This window comes from Mercenaria mercenaria, chromosome 17 (genome assembly GCF_021730395.1).
Source record: "Mercenaria mercenaria strain notata chromosome 17, MADL_Memer_1, whole genome shotgun sequence".
Classification (NCBI taxonomy): Eukaryota; Metazoa; Mollusca; class Bivalvia; order Venerida; family Veneridae; genus Mercenaria; species Mercenaria mercenaria.
Genome location: NC_069377.1, coordinates 16131065 through 16151643, shown reverse-complemented (window position 1 = coordinate 16151643; position 20579 = coordinate 16131065). Strand labels below are relative to the sequence as shown.

The window sequence follows — 20579 nt, the reverse complement described above, 5'->3', positions numbered from 1 at the left end:
CAAAAGTATTTTAAAAGAAATGAACGTGTGCGACTTTTCAAATGCGCTGCCACGGGCTGTTTACGTAGGAGAAAATATATTACCGATACGCGTTTTAAGTTTTTGGGAAGAAGTATTTCTATCGCAGACCTGTTTTTCTAATCATTTGTGTCTCTCACACGGAACACGATTGTCTGCTGCGAGGCGAACAAGTACTTCAGTCTACAGGTTGAAGATAAAAGATAACAAAGTACTGTAAAATAAATATTCAACAACAATGCGAAATAACAACTGGGATTGGAACTGACTCGTGTTCTCTTCAAGTGTCTGCATTTCAAAATAATTTAGATCGTATTTATACCTTTCATCTTACTTATGGCGTACCTAATCACGCTTTTATAATACTGCACTTTTTGACTAAAAGGTGTTAAATTGTATAAATTACATTTAAATTTGTGTATGTATATTTGTTTGGAACCATAATTCCATGTATATCTCGTCTTTAGCCTTTAATGGATTAATTACGAATATCAATGTTGAATCAACGGATCTTGTTGTTCTCTGTATGTCGTTCTGTTGATGATTCAACATGATTCTTGTACGGCTTATCATTTTTAAGGTGCTCGTAGATCATCTCGTGTTATGGTCAAGTGACCTACTTCAGAAACCAACGTTACATGTCAAACAAGAAAAGCCACTTTCAAAGAACACATACACACATACAACACTTTCATGAGTACCTATATACTTACAGACTTACTGTACACTCATATTATATGCAAATAGAATTAATGGAATAATAAAAACACAGATGTAACAAACATACATGAAGAAGGAAGACGACTACAAGCATCGACAATATAAGTAAATAACTTCCCGCAGTAACAACAGGAACAAATTTCAACGAATTTATATACATTAAGAATTCACAAATGTTACGTTAATTTTCATTCATTTATGTGGATCATTCATTCACGAGGATCAGATACAGGCTTTTAACTCATCCGAGCACAAAGTGCTCGGGATGAGCTATTTTGATCACTTGCCGTCCGTCTTCCGTTTTGAAAGCATTTTACAGGAATCCTCCTTTAAAATCATTATACGCCATCTTGATTTGTTAAGAAGAAATACATGGCTGTCAAGGACGGGTCTAGTTTTCCCTAGGAAAACCTTTAAAAATCATTTCTGAATGCAGGGCAGTTTTCAAAGTAATTTGGCAGAAATGGTTCTTGTTATAACCTTACACCTATTTAGGCTGTGAACTCTGATTAATGATGTAGGACCTTCAAGGCCATCTTTGTATATAGAAAAGTTTTGCGGACCGATTTCAAACTAAAAATGAAAATTTCTACAAAATTAATGACCTGTTTTGCTATTACTTCCTTCTTTCCTTTGCTTCTCGCATTTCTGTTTCTTGTATTTATATCTGTCATGCTTCTCCTGTCATCTTTTTCTCATTATGTATACATGTGCTATTCTTAGATAGTTCCAAAACTTCGCAGTATCTATCTCCGTCTTTGATAGTCATTTTGAGTGCGAAGGAACAATGAAAAAGTAAATAGTGTATATATTTATGTTCCTAAAATGACATCTACCAGAGACAATACTGCTATGAAAGGTATGTTTCCTTCAGCTATCTAAACAAACATGCTCAAATGCACTTGACTAGAATAGAATGGAATGGAATATGTAGTATTAAACAAATTCAATTTGGATAAACCACTGTTTTGTACCTCTAGTTATATTATGCTCCCACCTTTAAAAATGAGGAAGGGGGTTGGTGTAGTGTTACTCGTGTCCATGCGTGCGTGCTTTTATGCATGCGTGCATTCGTCCGTATGTCAGTGCACACAACTATGTTATAACTTTGTTGTGCTGCGACGGGTTGTGAATTAAGACGACGTGTCGCAAGCAAAGTCCAAATCCCAAAGATTTAAACCCATTTTTTCCAGTCTACTCTATAACATTTTATGTGTGCATGGATATTCAAATAACTTCACACAAACATTCAGCTTGCTGCGTGCAAGACCCATGTCTCTATTTTAAAATTGCAGTATGAAACTTTAGTATGAATGGATGGATATTCAATAAAATCTGAAAAGTAGATCCCTCGGAAGCACCGAGAACAAGGCAAAAGTGAAAATTGCAGACTCGGTTTGATTGAGTCTGTTCATGAGCAGTAATGGAAAATGCAAGTAGCATGACACAAATACATTGTAGTTACATAACTAGACAAAGTGTTGTCTGCAAGACCTATATCCCTAGCCTAAGCGTGAAGATCACCCTTACAGGTCATTACTTCATTTTTCTTGTACTTTCCTACATTGATTGATATTCAGATAACTTGAAACAAACATTAAACATAAAACGATAACACTTCGATCCCCAGCTCCAAGGTCAAGCCCACATTTATAGGTCAAAGATGTTATGTCAGGTTTTGTCCTCTAGCCTAACACTTTCATATACATGAAGGACATTCGATATTCAAATATGTCGTTACAAACTTTCACTGTAATAAGGAAATGTTACTTTTAACCATTTAATATTAAACTGAATATTTACGTTATTTTTTTTTCGTTTTTAGTCCGTAAGTTCAGTACATATTTTCGATTGTCAAGTGCCATTACAAAACTCACACTTTTCTGTCCTAACATCACACAGTAGGAGTTTCTGGTTTAAGGTTTCGTTACTCTACCAAAAGGTTTTTGATTGATTAAGAAACTGAAATAAAATTCTTTAGTAAAGATTAATGAAATGTTGCTGACGTGTACTTTGTATCACTTTTAAAGTTTTTTGGGTGTTGGAAATGCTAGAACCCATATGAATATTAGTCTCTCTGTGCATAGAGCGTCTATATTGTTTCGAACAGCTGAAGGAAACACGCCTCATATGAAACTATCTAGATGCTTTTTCATCACCATTTTGCTCACCATATTGTGTATATATTTTGTAAAGGTAACGGAGCGAACACAAGCGCTGGTAAGTTAAAATCATAATCACCGTTTCGTCCCGTTTTTTTCTTGTGTATTTATTTTACATATCAGTTAACTTATTTTTATTTATCGTCAAAATATACACCCTTTATAAAGTAAAGGTTATATAGCCTTATATAGCCTTTTTGTTTTATTTTATATTTATACTAACGGACGTCATGAAAAACTTACTGGATATTCAGCGTGACGCAATACACAAATTCTTTGCAACTTATGACACAAAGACCTCCATCTGGTCGTATTTATACGCATACATTAGTAAAACATGTGATAAAAATATCTGCATTTTATCTACTTATCTCCTATAAAATTATTTCAAAGTTAAACTGATTCTTAAATGTAATTCTAATCGTGTGTAGGTTTTGATATGACGTCTGTGCACTTTTTTAAAATTCAATTTATTAAAGCAAATTCCAGCACGTTCCTGTAACTGGCATGCGATTTCCAAATTTCTTTTTTGAAGATATCAGATTTATATCAATTTTATACAAATGTGTAGAACATACAAAGCATTTTTCGTTTGAAATTGGGACAGCTTTCAGAACGTGTTGGAACAATAAAGAAACACAAAAGGCTTCAATGTAATATAATTGTGTTTGAAGACTAGTCTCAGAATACGCCTTTGTCATTACTGCAACCAGAAATCATAATTGGAGTTTTGAGGCTAGTCCAAAATTCAACGCGGGGACTAGTGTTTGTCAGGCTTATCACTTGTCAGAAATAGCGCGAATATATTTGATGAGATATTTTGGTGCCGTGACCAGGATATGTTTTTGTTTAATCAATGTTGTGAGATCATTTCTTTTGGAAAACATAATTCTGATTCAAAACTCCTTAAAGTCAGAAAACAGTTGAAATAAATCAGCAATTCAGTTCTATAGTATATTGATTTTGTACAGTTATGAATCTCGTTGATGAAGTCTGACAGAAACTAAAACGCTGTTGGTAGGACAATCTGTCTCTCATATCTAACACAAGAGACGTTTAGATGTAGAATAGATGCCAACAAAGGTGAAGGAGAGATGAAAACATTCATACGTTGTTATTGTTGTCAGTCCATTGTTCTACGGGTCCTTCACCTCTGTCAAAATTTTAGATTCCAGTATCGGTAAACCTATGATAAAAGATTTATACAACTGCAAATAGATATGATAGTAGTTATTTTAAGAGCGAATGTAGATCTAGAACACCATAAAAATCCTATATAGTTAATGTCTAACATTTAGATCTGTAACTTTTATTGTTTTTATCATATACTGTGTAGTCTTTACTTTTATATTACTTTTTGTATTACTTTTCATATTATTACTTTTTATGAGCAGTATATAATACTGACCGAGCAGTATATAATACTGACCATTACTTTTCCTTTTGAGTTAATTTAAACAAATTTCTTTTAAATGTCTTATATACTTAAAGTCATTTGTTTTTAGGAAAATCTGAATTTTTACTGAAATATTAATTGATTTAAAAAGTTACTTGTATGAACACTATGGTATTATTTTTGAAATATTTTTTATATTCAGAGTAATTCAGGAAATTCTCCAGACACGAATGTTGACTTGAAATACTATAATTAAAGTACAATTGAATACTCATTGAAATGAAATGATAGATTCGCATTTTTATTTGTAAAATTCAAAAACTAGGACATGCTTGACACTTACAGTATACCTATCACCGCATAAACAAAAGGTGTAGAATAACGTTCAATTGAATTCAAATATGGATCGTTTAAAATATCACTTTCTTATTAGGTCGCTTCTTTTATCTAGTGACTGTTGTGGAACAATTCATAAATATTTTCCTCTACGTTATCAAAAACGTTTTGCCTTTTTTAGCATCTCAGCCAAAACCTATTCTACACAGTCATCGTATTCATAGAGGGTTTAGCTCACAATAATATTATGACAGAAGTGAAAGAGTACTTCTTTGAACTTTCGTTCAATGTAATCTATAACAATCCTTTCGAAAACAATATTCTTTTCATGCGTTCATTGGCCTCACTACGTTTTTATCTGAAGCAACGTTATCGCTTTATTTTTATACTAACATAAAAAAGATTTAAAAGCGTCTGTATGTACTTTCTCTGCAATATTTTGCTATTGCATGGACGGTATCAGACATCATCATTCCTGTGGTATTCCGATGAGCCATTTAAATAAGAACTAAGTTTTGAAGGATCGTATTTTGCATGTCTTGGGTGAGGAAATTTCGGATTCCATCCCTGTAATTTATTAATTTTATTTCTTTTTTCTTTTCTTTTTTTGAAAAAGGAGAGTTTGCAAAACGTAGATACGGAATTGATTTTAAAGCGTATGAAACATACTTTAAATTTTCAGACGAGAAGAGCACACCTTGCCGTGATAAAACGAGTGATTCAGGGTATTTTAATGGCATATTAGAACAAAGTTTTTGTTGGATCATATTTTGCATGTCTTGGCTGAGAGAATTTCAGATTCCATTCTAGCAAATTGATAATTCTAATGTTTTATTTTTCTTAAAATAAAAAGAATCTTCGTTTAGCGATAACCATGAGCATTAGACCAGTATATAAAAAAAAAGCCATTTGAAAACGACCACATACAGTTTTCACTTTTTTTTTTCTCATTTAGCTTACAAAATATGTTGCCGAAAGTGTCATTTTCATTTCTAAAATTCCATTTAAAGCTTACAAGACTTTGAACTGAGGATTTTTACCGAAATGGCACTGCCACACTCAAATTCGAAAGTGCACTCATAAAAATGCTGAATTATGTTTTTCTCGGGTTAAAAGTGTTCTCAAAGAAACAATTTCTTTCGAGTGTAATATTTGCTGTAAAATTTTCAGCTCGGTAATAAATGGAGAATTGTGTGGGCAACTGATTACAAGAATTTAACCGCGAAATATTCTTTTTTGCTATTTATATATTGTAAATTGTTTTCATTTATAATTATAGATCAACTGCTGCAATTTTCATTTTTCTTAAACCAAAGTAAAATACTAATAATCCCAGGCTGTCAAAGACATTCTGATAGATTTGTCGATCCTCTGAAGCAGTAGATCAAAACTTGGAAGTTGAATATGTACAATTCAAAGTTTAACTAGTTTACTGATGCGTTTTTGCAATCAAATGATAAGCTTATTTACACAATTGTTTAAAATTTGTTTTCCGCAACGTTGATCTCACAAATACGCAATTAAATTTGTCCTTCGTAATTAATTTATTACTTATGTATTTTCTAATAGCATCGTAATTATATATGATAAGAAAGAAACTCCAATAAGTGCTTACAGGAATGGAAAAGTTTTGTTCCTTTGCAATGTAAATTTTGGTCGTATGAATTAAAGTGCTTCATTTTCTTTTACAGCAGCCAATGTGTGTGAACCATGTAAGAAACCTATGACATTTGAAAGTTTACTGGACAGTTACTGCTGGTCCACATACGGTAAGTTTATGTCTAAAAAACTGAAGTAAAGAAATATTATTTAAACATAAGGGTGTTCTCCTGTAATCTTCTGTTAATAGCGGACAGTTGCGACAATGTAAATATTAGAATCCAAGTAGAAACTGATTTAACTGATCTAGATATTTTTTATACAAATTTTTGATCATATTTGTTGGACTTATCTATTACAGACGGTTTATGAACAGCTTAAAGTTTACCATCAAAACATTTTTTCAAATAAAATGTTCTAGCAAAACATTAAAATAAAAGTTGTTGCACATTTAAACAGTCAAATGGCAGCTGTTTATCGTTCGCACGTGATAAACTTTCAGAATGAGAAATTAGTTCGTCTACGTTTTACCTGCATACGTCTGCATGTAACATTTTAGGCTGATAAAATAATAATTTGTTACTTTGAACTTCAAGAAAAAATAGAACTCCGCCTAGATAAACTTTTGATGATTGAATATAAGCATGGCTATTCTTATATACTTAATGAGACAATCCCACGTGCCGCGTGGCGGCTTTAGAAGTACCCGATATCATAAAGTCAGTTTAATTTCACTTTCTGGCTGAGTTCCGCTTTTAAATCTGATGCTAAGATACGAAAACAGTGATGTATATTTTATACTGTATCAGTCCGAATCTGCTTACTTTGTTTAGTTGCATATTGAGCAGACTGCATAAAAGTTTAGCAAACACAGGATATACCTAATCCTGTTATGAGGCAATTAACCAGAGTCTGATTTTATTTTGCTGGTTTGCATGTGCACTAATCTTTTATTTATCTAATATACTGCAAAAACGTTCAGAAAACTGGCTAGTATATATAATGATACTTTAAATTTGGGAATATATCGCTTTCTTTATATTAGTCGATCAATACATATGGAAGATCAAGTGAAATATTTGGAATCTTGAAGACATCCACAGTTTGTATCCAAGAATTATATGCAAGAGTTGGCTTTCTAGATTATTACATCAATATGTTTAGCTACAACTTATTCATCTTGATTCAAAAAATTATTTCGCTTAAAACCAGACATCGTTAAGAAAATTTTGGCAATAAAGTCAGGGTGTTCAGCAAAGGCGAATGTTTCTAACATTAAATTGCTTCCACGAGCTGTTATACTTGTATCGGTGCAGTTTGCCAGAATGCAACCTGCCAAGAACGAAAATGTATGAGGTTTCTTTCGATTTATGATATAAATGCGCAGGATTAAAACATCTGGCGAATTATGTCACTGTTAATTAGATTTACACTGATTATTTCCGAGAAGCAGTTTCCCATTAACTTTACTATAGTGTAAGGCGCTGTAATATGTTAAAGCCTGCACACATTAGCCATATACACCTTTATTTCATAAGATTGCTTCTCCGATAAACAAGGTTCAAAAATTTTCCCCTTATATTGCTTCTAAGGGACAAGCGGGGCTGCTTGTAAGGGTCACAAGTATTTCCCATTCTCTAAACGTTAGAAAGTATTGTCTTTTCTTCCAGTGCATGTAGAAGATGGTATATATAAGATTAATATGTTTCTTCTTATACATCTGAAATTAAAATTATATTTCTTCCCTTCTAATACTTCTTTAGGCTAACAGATTTCTTTTCCTTTCCTTGTTATATCTCTAATGACGATCCATTGCCTCGAAAAAGGTAAAACGGAGATTCTAAGATTGCATTAATCCTAATATAGTATATTTTGCATTCTTTAAATTCCTCTTATAGTGAAAATGTAGGTAATTCTAAGTTTCATTTATTTTTATCACTCGAAATGTCAACTTAGTATTTTTATTCCTTCTTACGCCTCTAATGATCAAAATAGCTTTTGTCTCCCACTCCAGAAATGGAGGGGGATAGGGGCGGGGCGGGAGGCACTTGCAGTTGCCCTTGTCTATACGTTTTTCCGTCCATCCAAGTTTGTATCTTGCTCAAAAAGCATTTTACCCGTAGTAATCAAATCTCCCAGAATTGTCATTCAGCATGTGAAGTTTTGCATCTGGCATTTAAATTGGGATTTCATACAGCCGCCACACCAGAATTGTGGCCCTTGACTTAGTATCACGCATATCTAGTCATTTTTTCTAATTTCTCTGAAAACCAAGGCAATGTTTTTATTCCTTCCAAAGTTAAAGTCAAGTTTCCAAAACAAAGTTAAGCTTTATAGTAGAGAAACACTATGTCTTGTTAACTGATTGACGTGCTAGGTCTTTCTCTTTGTACATCTTTGCGTATATTTGTGGTCAGTTATATGGTACGAGGTAAAATTTAAGGGTGTAGCGTTTCACAATTTGATTACCTTCCTTTATTATTTTATGGCATTTTAATACGTTACACTTTACCACATAACGTTACTTTGAACACATTTTTTCTTGATTTAACGTAACATTTTAAAAGACAAATTCTAAATAGTTTAATGAATTGTTTTCAGAGAAAAAGGGTCTAAGTGTTGAATTAGATTATATAATATGTATAAACTAAAAGGGTTCTGTACATACTAGTATATAAAAATTCACACAGTCTACATGAAAATGTCGTTGCTTATTGAAGGCAGAACTATGGAGATCTTTTTCTGTGTAATGAACAACGGATAACCAGGAGCAATTTTCCACAGTTGCGAGAGAAAAGTTCAAATACAAAAATCGTTTTTAACAAGTGGAATGTCAGAATATATTAGACATTTTTAACTTCAGAATGAAATAAATATAAAACATAGTAAAACATAAAAATCAACCATGTTTGTCTCTTGAACAGAAAGAAACTTTTATACAGTATAGACAAAAAATGTATTACAGGCAAAGAACACTCAGTTCAGCTTTACCTGATACAAACCAGAGGCAGTACTATCTACAAATTTCTGAATTTATTGTTTAAACCACGTCTATCAATACAGCTAACAATAAAGTAATTTCAGACTTCTAGATACAAAACAGCTGATAGAAAAATGTCAGCAGTGACAGGCACAACAGGCGGAATTCACAATTCTGACGCACCTACTCATTGCAAAATATTATGTTTCCTACCATAGCTTTTACTGAATTGTTATATACAGCAGATAAGTGGATCATATAAGACAGAAGTTAGCATATAATTGGCAATTAGGCAACCAACCAGGAAATAATTAGAAATTATGGAATACCAGACATACGAGTGGTAATAGAGAATGATTTGGTTATGAATATGCGCATAAATTGCTAATGAGCAATCGTCTGTCAAGAAACACACGCAAAATGCTGTAAATGTGTAAATTTTCGAGATAAACCCGGAGATATGCTTCATTATAACTCAAGTTTGTCCCCATAAGGTGCACTTTTGTTCTTCGAAAACCAAGGATGGCAAAATGAATATTATAATATGGTCTGACTTGGTATGAATTTGTGACAATATTGTTTATCACAAATTGTACATTGTCAGTTATGTTAACTAAAGGATAAGTCGAAGTAATAGACATATACGGTTGTATATACCCTCTGCACCGATGTAAATATTCTAATATAAAAAAACAAAAAACAATACTCACAAGAAAGTGCTGCTTATGGATGTTATTATTTATAAGATTTACCGCCATTATTATTAGATGTCTACGAAACTCAAGTGCCTGCAACAGATAATACTTCGTTTTGTATAAGGCTCTCTTGCTCCTCCAACCAAAAACAGTAATTTTCAAAAAAGTATTTTATAAAAAAGGACATCGTCTAAGTATGGTGTTAAATTACTTATAAGTGACTGCTAAATTGACATATAAAGTTTTACCCCCAGTTTCCTTTAAATAGGTTACTGACCGTTCCAACTTGTTTTCTGTCCGTCTTGTTTGTTGTTAGCGTTTCTTTCCTCTTTCTCCTCCCCCCCCCCCCCCCCCCCCCCCCCCTATCGGCCCCTCCAATCCTTTCCCCTTGCATTTGCCCCATGTGGTTTTGGGACGATTTGTGTATGAAAAGAATTGGAACCACTGCCTTACCCATGCATGATCGTACGGGGCGACTAATAGGGTTTTAACACTTGGATTTGCTGTAACTCTGTGATTCCAGCAGGTATGCAAATTTTGATTCCATACCTCATGTTTTTATTTCGATGTAAATGAGATGTGAAACCAAAATTTGTAGTCCTGTTTGGCGCCATATAACTTATACTGTGTTGGTGCGCCGTAAAACCCAAATAAATAAATTCCCCTTGCATTTGCGCTCCCTTGCTTTGGCATCCCCTCTCCTTTTACTATGAGTAAGTTGTCGTGCCCACCTTAATTTAGGCTGCCGGAATCCTAAGGCGGTGTCCGATTGTTGTTTTTTCCTGCTTATGTGTGTGCGTGTGCGTCTGTGTGTCTTGGGCGGTGCTCAACAGTGTCGTTATATCTTACTTGTCTATTTGTTTATCTGTGTGCGTTAGTTATGTGTGTGTGTTTGTCTTCTGCGCTACTGTGGTTTACGTTGTAGGGTAACTGTGATTAAGGAACATAGCATTCCCTTTTGAATATTCATCCTTGTTCCACTTTCCCCTTCAACCCCGCCCTTTCTGCCCCTACCTCTTCCTCCCCCTTTTTCTATATTTTGCATAAAATTAAGGTTTCGATGGAGGCCTTGAGAAACAAAAATCAAACAACACCAAATCATAGAAAGAAAGAGTTGTTTGACATGAAAATTGAACAGCATGTAAAACATGTATATTACTTTACGAAACAAGTGTCAGTATACTGATATAAACATTGAATTCCGGAAAAGGGCTGCCTAAAGGGGCTTCACTTCCGGACAGTTAAACGCCTTTAAAAACTCACCATTTTCAAAGAACAGTTACACATGTTTGTTTTGATGCATTTGCAATAGCGTGCGAGTGGTGAAATTTCACGTAACAAGGTGGAACATAGTTTTCAGCAATTGTTTATCATTTTTTCTTTACAAATGGCATTCATTTTCAAAGGGAGACAACTTTTTCTCAAAGATTACTTTAAATAATCCGAAAAAGTTGTTTCCCTTTGAAAATGAATGCCATTTGTATTTAAAATAATCTGGAACAGTTGTCTCCCTTTGTAAATGAATGCCATTTGTAAAGAAATAAAGATAAATAATTGCTGAAAACTATGTTCGACCTTGTTACGTGAAATTTCACCACTCGCACGCTATTGCAAATGCATCAAAACAAACATGTGTAACTGTTCTTTGAAAATGGTGAGTTTTTAAAGGCGTTTAACTGTCCGGAAGTGGAGCCCCTTTAGGCAGCCCTTTTCCGGAATTCAATGTTTATATCAGTATACTGACACTTGTTTCGTAAAGTAATATACATGTTTTACATGCTGTTCAATTTTCATGTCAAACAACTCTTTCTTTCTATGATTTGGTGTTGTTTGATTTTTGTTTCTCAAGGCCTCCATCGAAACCTTAAAATGTACTTGTTGGATTTTTGAAGCAACCCGTCTATAATATTTTTCCGTTACAGCTTCTTTTTGTTGTGGGCCTACTTTGCAAATTTGTGGCTCTGTGGCTGTGTTTGTGGTGCTCTGTGCTTCCGGGAAATCTACCCTTACCTATATTAGTACGTACTGCACGTTCAAATGTAAACTGTGACGAAATAATCCAGTTGGTGAAAATCCTCGCCGTTCAACAATTGTCCCTCAGTTATTTTGTTGGTTATGCATGTGTAGTTGACATACAGAAATACATACTTAGAACGTATATGCCAATTTACAGGAGTTTAAGACCGCTACAGATGATAGCATAGCCATTTCCCTTCTCACACCCCGTCTTAATAAATTTCTTGTAATTAAAATGTGCTTGTTGTAACTCGTTTGCCGTATTTTTCCACTACAGATTGTGTTTGTAGTTGGTTTATTTTGCGATGTGTGGCTATTGCTGTGTTTGTTATTGGTTTATTTTGCGATGTGTGGCTCTTGTTGTGTTTGTAATTGGTTTATTTTGCGATGTGTGGCTCTTGCTGTGTTTGTTGGTTTATTTTGCAATGTGCGGCTCTTGCTGTGTTTGTAGTTGTTGTATTTTGCGATGTGTGGCTCTTGCTGTTTTCTTTTAGTTGGTTTATATTGCGATGTGTGGCTCTTGCTGTGTTTGTAATTGGTTTAGTTTGCGATGTGCGGCTATTGCTGTGTCTGTAGTTGTTATATTTTTCGTTGTGTGGCTCTTGCGCTTCGTTTGTTGTGCATAATGCTTCCATGGAGTGTACCCTTACATTTTTATTTTTCTGCATGTTCCAATTTTGAAATGATACATGGCGGTATTTCATCTGACATAGGATATGCATGAAAATACTTTTGCTTCTGTTGTCAATCTTTATCTTCTCCAGTGTATATCATTTTTGTCTGTTGCAGAAAATATGTTTGAAAAAATCACCAGATTTTCATATACTTGTATTTATCATCGTGTTTATTGGGAAATGCTGCAAAGAAAAGGAAACAATGTCTCTGAGTGCTTGTACTACATCTTGTTATACATTTTCTCTCTAATTTCCAGACTGCTACTCTTGATTACCGAATCATTTCTGAGTAATAATATTTGACTATACACAGACACCATATATCTATTTCATTATTGTATGAAACACATATTTTCAGAAACTGGTTGCTCAGTAAGTGTTTAATCGGGAAGTTGTGAAAATTTATTTAGTGAGCACATTCCAAACCCATAAATTACGATGACAGGGCTTGAAATAGAAATAAAATAGATCTTGTCCTGTATGCCGACGATTGTAAGAGCTGATGTAGTAGAATTGACAGAGGCATGTTTCATTTTTTAATCGGTGTGTACGGCTAGGTTCCATCGTCTGTAGCGGCCATTACAAGTAACTTTTTTTAGCATTCTTAGGCGCTATTTTGTTTGACTCTGCTGTTGAGAATAAAAGTTTGCATTACCAGTAAATACAGAGGTAATGGACCTATGAAGTTAGTCGCTATCGGCCTGTACAGTGGTAATGGACCTGTGAAGTTAGTCGCTATCGGCCTGTACAGTGGTAATGGACTCATGAAGTTAGTCGCTATCGGCCTGTACAGTGGTAATGGACTCATGAAGTTAGTCGCTATCTGCCTGTACAGTGGTAATAGACCTATGAAGTTAGTCGCTATCGGCCTGTACAGTGGTAATGGACCTGTGAAGTTAGTCGCTATCGGCCTGTACAGTGGTAATGGACTCATGAAGTTAGTCGCTATCGGCCTGTACAGTGGTAATGGACTCATGAAGTTAGTCGCTATCGACAAATTTTGTGTATGATTTTAGTACATATATTTTAAAGAATTATCTTGTTTCTATTGCAGTTTTGAAGGTTAAAATCAGGAAGGTTGTAGATGATGGAAATGGTGACAAGTTACTTGTTACGAAACGCAAAATTAAATCATACAAGCCAAAATCCATCCCTAAGAAAGATAAGAAAAATTTGAAATTGATTATTCAGAACGGTACCAATTGCGACTGCGAAGTGGCGGAGAAAGCCAAGAAAAGTTCTCTGGTTATGGCATCAAAAGTGGGCGACAAATTCGTTGTAACCTATGTCGGTGACTGGATAAAAAACAAAGAATTTAAACGCGCTATTCGTGCAATACGGAAAGGTCATGACTGCAAAGTGAAGATCGATCCCGACCAAACTGACGCTAGCAATGGAGGGCTTAGTATAAATGGTAGTCCATTACCAACAGTGAATGGCCCTGTTGCGGGTAAGGATAGGAAGAAGAAGAAAAAAGACAGAGGGAAGGGCAAAGATAAGGGCAAAGATAAGGATAAGAACAAAAAGAAGAAAGATGACGAAGATCCTATGGCCAACTTTGGTATGTGTCATCGTATTTTTAAAACGATACTTCTCTAATGGTTTTCATTGTTTCCAACAAATCAGCTTTGTTACATTTTTTTCTGCTTTTTTCACATCTAAAGTCACTACTACACGTCGTATATCTTATTTACATAAAATAAAACGGAGATGTTAGATTCGAAACGTAAAACAAGCCACGAATAAATAGCAACCCTTGTCTTACTTTATAAATATTAGATATGACAAAAAAGACCAAATCACTACATTAAATTTTTTTAAATTTTGATTTAATTCACAACTGTGAGAAGTGTCTTTGTTGCAAAAACTCCATAGACATCCATTGTGAAACCTTTTATTCAAATCAGTTCAGTACTTCAAGCACGCGACAAAATCTATTTAGTGGTAAAATTTACTTTGTATTTCACGATGCTTTGTGTATGTCAGTTATTGTGGTAAACTCTTTCAAGTGTACAAGCGTAGTAGAAGCAAATCACTTATCAGAAGGAAAAAAAAATCACTAACATTTACGAAGTGAATTTCCATGAAAATTGCATTGTGATCAATAGTTATGTAATGTTTATATTATCAATGTTGAATATACATGGCGTCCGGTTATATCAGATTTCGTCTGATTATGTCATTGAATACACAGAAAACAAATATTCATTATTTCATTTTAAATTGTTTTATTGAATTATTGATATATCTGTCTGACTGTTCCCAACTTTGAATTAAAATTAAAAACACATTTTAAAAGAAAGTAGAGGCCAAAAACATGTTAATAGTTTCTTTGTATTTGTTATGTTACACACTTATTTTTTCTTGTAGCTGGTATAGGATGCATCCCTTGCAAACAGCCATTGGTGTTTGAAAATTTGATAACAAAATATTGTGACTCAAATTTTGGTAAGTGTCTATAATCTTAACACAGTTAAAAGAACTTCTGCTTGGGAGATTAACATGTAGCTTAGAGTTAAATGAAACATAAATTTAAAAGAAGTATTACCATATCACACATAATTATACCCCCACCAAACATGTTTGAGGGGGGTATATAGGAGTCAGTTTTGTCACGTCCCGTCGCGTCGCGTCCTGTCCCGTCGCGTCCCGAAATCTATTATCTCAGTTATTACCAAATGGATTTGATTCAAATTTAAAATATATGTTCCACCTTATCACCCACATCATGTGACACAAGGTGCATAACTCTTGACACCAAGTTTTCATGAATTATGTCCCCTTTTACTTAGAATTTAAGGTTAATTTTGTTGTATTTTCACTATATCTCAGTTATTACTAAATGGATTTGATTCAAACTTAAAATAGATGTTCCACCTCATCACCCACATCATGTGACATAAGGTGCATAACTCTGACACCATTTTTTTATGAGTTATGCCCCTTTTTACTTAGAATTTAAGGTTGATTTTGATGTATTTTCACTTTATCTCAGTTACTACTGAATGGATTTGATTCAAACTTAAAATAGATGTTCCACCTCATCACCCACATCATGTGCCAACATCATGTAACATAAGGTGCATAACTCTGACACCAAGTTTTCATGAATTATGTCCCCTTTTACTTAGAATTTAAGGTTAATTTTGTTGTATTTTCACTATATCTCAGTTATTACTAAATGGATTTGATTCAAACTTAAAATAGTTGTTCCACCTCATCACCCAGATGATGTGACATAAGGTGCTTAACTCTGACATGAATTTTTTATGAATTACGTCCCCTTTTACTTTAAATTTAAGGTTGATTTTGATGTATTTTCACTATATCTCAATTATTACAAAATGGATTTGATTCAAACTTAAAATAGATGTTCCACCTCATCACCCACATCATGTGACACAAGGTGCATAACTCTGACACCAATTTTTCATGAATTATGCCCCTTTTTACTTAGAATTTAAGGTTAATTTTGATGTATTTTCACTATATCTCAATTACTACTGAATGGATTTGATTCAGACTTAAAATAGATGTTCCACCTCATCACCCACATCATGTGACACAAGGTGCATAACTCTGACACTATTTTTCTTAAATTGTGTCCCCTTTTACCTAGAATTTAAGGTTAATTTTGATGTATTTTCACTATATCTCATTCTGATTGGCTTAGAGCCAAAGGGAAGTAACCTTTTTTTAACCTTTGTACTGAGTTTCTTCCCCTTAAATTCCAGGAATTAGTCTATTTTTAGAAATCCTATTTTTAGATTTTCAATATTTTAGGTTTTTTTCTAACTTTTTTATTATAAGTCATATGTAAAAAGTAAAAACATTTTTCCGTGGTAACATGGGTCGGTAAGACACTTTTTTGTATTCACTTTTAGTGTATCTCTAATGTTAGAGATTTAATATATTTACTAGTATTACTATACTAGTATTATACTAGTATTACTTATATGTGGAAGCCCAGGATGATGTACTCCAAAGTATTTTTAAGATTCCTTATGGTTGCCATTCTTCTGTGACAAGACCGTATGGTGGGGGTATGAGTCACTCCTGTGACAGTTCTAGTTTTATTTTATTTTTTTCTATTGCAAGAGAATGGTTGTTGTCGAATATATTTTAATGTTATATTTTGATTCAAACTCTCATTGCAATAACGACAGTTTCACGAATCTTCAAGCTACGTTAAGCTCAATCTCAACTTTATTTCAGTTATGAAAGTGCGAGTGAAGAAAATAGAAATGGATGACAACGGAGACAAAAGATTAGTAATAAAGAAAACTAAATCGAAAGATATTTACAAACAGGAGAATATCTCGAGTCGTGAGTTAAAGAAATTACAACCTGTCATTGCTGGGGGTTCTAGCTGTGACTGTCAGAATGCTGCTAAGGGAAAGAAATTATTTGTAATGGGACAAAAAGAAGGTCTGCGAAATGTCTTAAATTTCCTTATTGAGGACGAAAATGACAGTGAATTCAAACGCTTTTTAAGAGCAATAAAAAAGGGGTATGATTGCACAGGAGTACCGAAGAATGAATGATATCTGTATGATATGAGACTGTGATTTGTAGATGAACGTGCTGTTACAATTCTTTTATTTAAGAAGACGAAACTTTCAGACATAACTTTGTAGAGAAGTGGTTAAAACGTATCGTTTGTGCTCAGTGCAGTGGAAAAACGCTATCAGTGTCATAGTTGTGATCAGTGTTGTTGGTGACGTTGTGGGACATTCATTTCTTGTGAACATATGTTCATTTTATATGAAATATGTACAATTGTGAGACAATGGACTCTAGACTTTAAAATTACATGTTGAATTAAAGCGATTATATTGTAGTTGCACTGACCCCTTCAAAAGTATTGTCTAACATGACAGATATACCACGTATTATGTTTTGTGATAATAGAGGAATAGCTTGTAGCAAGTGGTATGGTGTATATTTACTTGAGGAATAGCTTGGAGCAAGTGATGTGGTGTATATTTACTTGACAAATGTAAATGAATAAAGGCGTAAGAAATTATCTTCAGCCTTGGAAACAGTATATTGAAAACGTTATATTTAATGTTCTAGTATTAGCATAGATGTGAAGGTTTCACTGCAAGGTGACATGACCTGTTACACAAGGTGACATGACCTGTTACACAAGGAGCGTACGTGGCGAAAAGGTGTATGTGTTTTGACGAAGGATTTTTCGTGCATGTGTTGTGTTAATGATATGAATTTTGTAGATAGCTATATGAAATGTTGATTATTTTAATGTGTATTGTTTTTTATTAAACGTTTCGTTATGTATATTTTGGTACTATAAGATTATGATAGGTGATATATGTTAAAATCCAGATTCAGAAGTATCCATGTGTATGTGCTTTGTTCTCTATTCTATAATATATTTGAAATCTTGAAAAGTAAAACATAAATTGTCTTACGATAAATATACTCACCAATATTCAAAACATACGTTATCACAATTAAAGAGCTTTGGGAAACATAAACAAGCCTAAAAAGTATAGAAATGAGAAATAATTGTTTAAAATCATACTTCTACAACAGCGGCTTCCATTTCGTGTACTGTTGAACTGACTTTCTTTCTTTCTACTAAACATAGACTATTAATAATAAACAGCTAAAACAATTATAACGAACTGGTCAAATTTGATTTATATGTTCATTAATATGTAAGTATATGTACACACTGAATTTAATGGCAAAATACACGACGATGATGTCACAGTGCCCACAGAAATTATAAGAAAATTATTAAAATGACTGTATCTTTTTTTTTTTTTATTGTAGTCCGATAGTCATACTGTTTCCGTTAGTTCTAAAGTTCTAGAAAATATACCTAAATAGATTTGTGTATTTGAAAATTATGCGTACATCACTGTTAAAAAGTCGATGCGCAATCCCCCAGTGCTGGATACAGTTTCCAAACTTTTAATAAGACAAACATAATCACGGTGTCAATCAGTAGAGCAGTTTACCATGCCCAGTACCTCGAAGCATTTCAACTAAAAATAAGTGAGTTGTTAAGAAACACAAACATTTTAAGTAAACAATTGCTGTTGTTTCAAAATAAATAGGTGGGATTGTTGCTGCACGAAACTTGCTAGGTAGATTTCTTATGAATGTATGTCCTAAAATGAAACTCTAACGAATAAATTTGATAAAATATCGAAAACAAGTGACATATGTAGATTAGAGTGACCGCGTACATACAGTGTTTTCCACATTCATTCATTCTGTATGAGTTACGTTATCATCTAGGGAATGATGCCAACACCGTCTTCCTGGTATATTAAAATGCTGAACTTGTAATATATACGACCCGTGCTGCCATTTGAACAGCTACAGCAATAGAATTCTCTTTGGTTTCCTTCAAAATTACTGCACCGGAGTCCTGTAAGCCCATCTTCATACTGTATGCATTCCCGAGTTTTCTTTTTAGCTTAGCAGTAAGGTTATACTCATGTTGTGAGCTGTCTATTTTTTTCGTTTTACTTTTCTTAGGCAACCTTGGAGAAGCAAAGATTTAGTTAGAACATCTAGAGAATTATAAGACATATTTCTCGGTATATAGAACGCATTTAAAATATGTAAGTAGCTATTTCTGTCAGAATGCGGTGCTGCTTCAGGAACGCATGTATTACAACATATTACCTTACAAGTCGAAATGATAAGAGTAGGCTATACGAATTGAAAATGGCGAATTTTCATTGCGGGTGAAGTAGTTGTAATAAAAACGCTTTGGTCTGATTGTATACATCGTGTGTCACTGACTTTCAACACCGTCTTTGGACAGACAATTTATCGAAGTGTTTTACAACTTGAAAGAGTCCAGTGTCATACAGCTTAAAGGTGCCCGGTGCCAGATATTTTGGACAATATGACTCCCGTGCTATTGAAAATGTAGATGCCTTCAAAAATACGCTGTTAGTCTTGATTTATATAAAAATATCTGAACGGACATATCAGACTGTGCGTAGAACTATTTTTTTTTTCATTTACACTGTATAAAAAGCTACCTATACTGCAGCTAGCATACTTTTCTCAAAATATTGTCACGTTTTACAGAATACGTAACCTTAAGCTTCATTGTATTAAATACATATCAAAGTTAGAGAATAAATGTATCAGAAGTATCGCGAGAGTCTTACAAAAATCATACTTTCGTGTTTTTAACCTTGTTTATATACATTTTTCAAGTGCACACCGTTATTCCAGTTTGTTTTGGACTGCGAGGTTTCCGTGTCCTGCGCTCCGAGGTACTGGGATCGTAACCTGCGCTATGATGTATAATTTACGGATTGACATTGTATAACAATTCATAAAACCAGTATTGCTGAACTTAGTGTTCAGGGTACATATGCTTTACTATAGCGTGAAATACAGAAAGATAGATTCCATCTAATGAAGATCAACTCGGTAAATGAGCATGATACATGATGGTGTAAATATACCATTGTGGTATATGTACAGGAACAAATGTTTTAAATGTTAACACTCTTCAGAACTTTTCTAACTGCATCAAGGACAAAATAAACCCGTTTCATTTAAGTTTGAATAAAATAAAAAAGGAAGTAAAATAGAAAAGTTGTTCTTGTTTCCTTACGCTGTCAAATACACAACGTATACCAATAGAGATCTATACTGGACACCTAACATACCAATATACTGGACACATAAGACACATGTAACAGAGCGATAGAGAGTCTATAGAAACAGGATTTTATCCTCAAATACGAGCTGAATAAAGGCCTACAGTGGACTCTTGACAATACTAATTTTGAGGTGTTTGGAAATGGGCTCTTAGCGTAGAATACGTGAATACATATTTGTACTTCAAACACCTGCATACTAACGGCATCTGTGGCGAGTGGTTTATGTCGCTGACTTTGTATCACTTGCCTCTCAGTGTTGTGGGTTCGAAACGTCGCTTGAACCGTATAATTCTTTCATTTGAGGGCTGATGGGAAGTAA

General features: G+C 33.9%; 1 protein-coding gene across 6 annotated transcripts in view; it reads left to right on the top strand.

The window, feature by feature from the left end:
- The window catches only part of LOC128550330 (secreted frizzled-related protein 1-like), a 77106-nt gene extending 58738 nt beyond the window's left edge, over positions 1-18368 (top strand). For 4 of the 6 annotated variants that reach the window (XM_053529181.1, XM_053529180.1, XM_053529179.1 and 1 more), the window contains 5 exons: positions 2935-2958; positions 6324-6401; positions 13651-14157; positions 14967-15044; positions 16812-18368. In XM_053529181.1, the coding sequence (XP_053385156.1) occupies positions 2935-2958; positions 6324-6401; positions 13651-14157; positions 14967-15044; positions 16812-17140 (1016 nt within the window). In that variant the 3' untranslated portion in view covers positions 17141-18368. The remainder of the gene's footprint in view (positions 1-2934; positions 2959-6323; positions 6402-13650; positions 14158-14966; positions 15045-16811) is intronic. The other 2 variants (XM_053529182.1, XM_053529178.1) reach the window with 1 other exon arrangement.
- The last annotated feature ends 2211 nt before the right edge of the window (positions 18369-20579 follow it).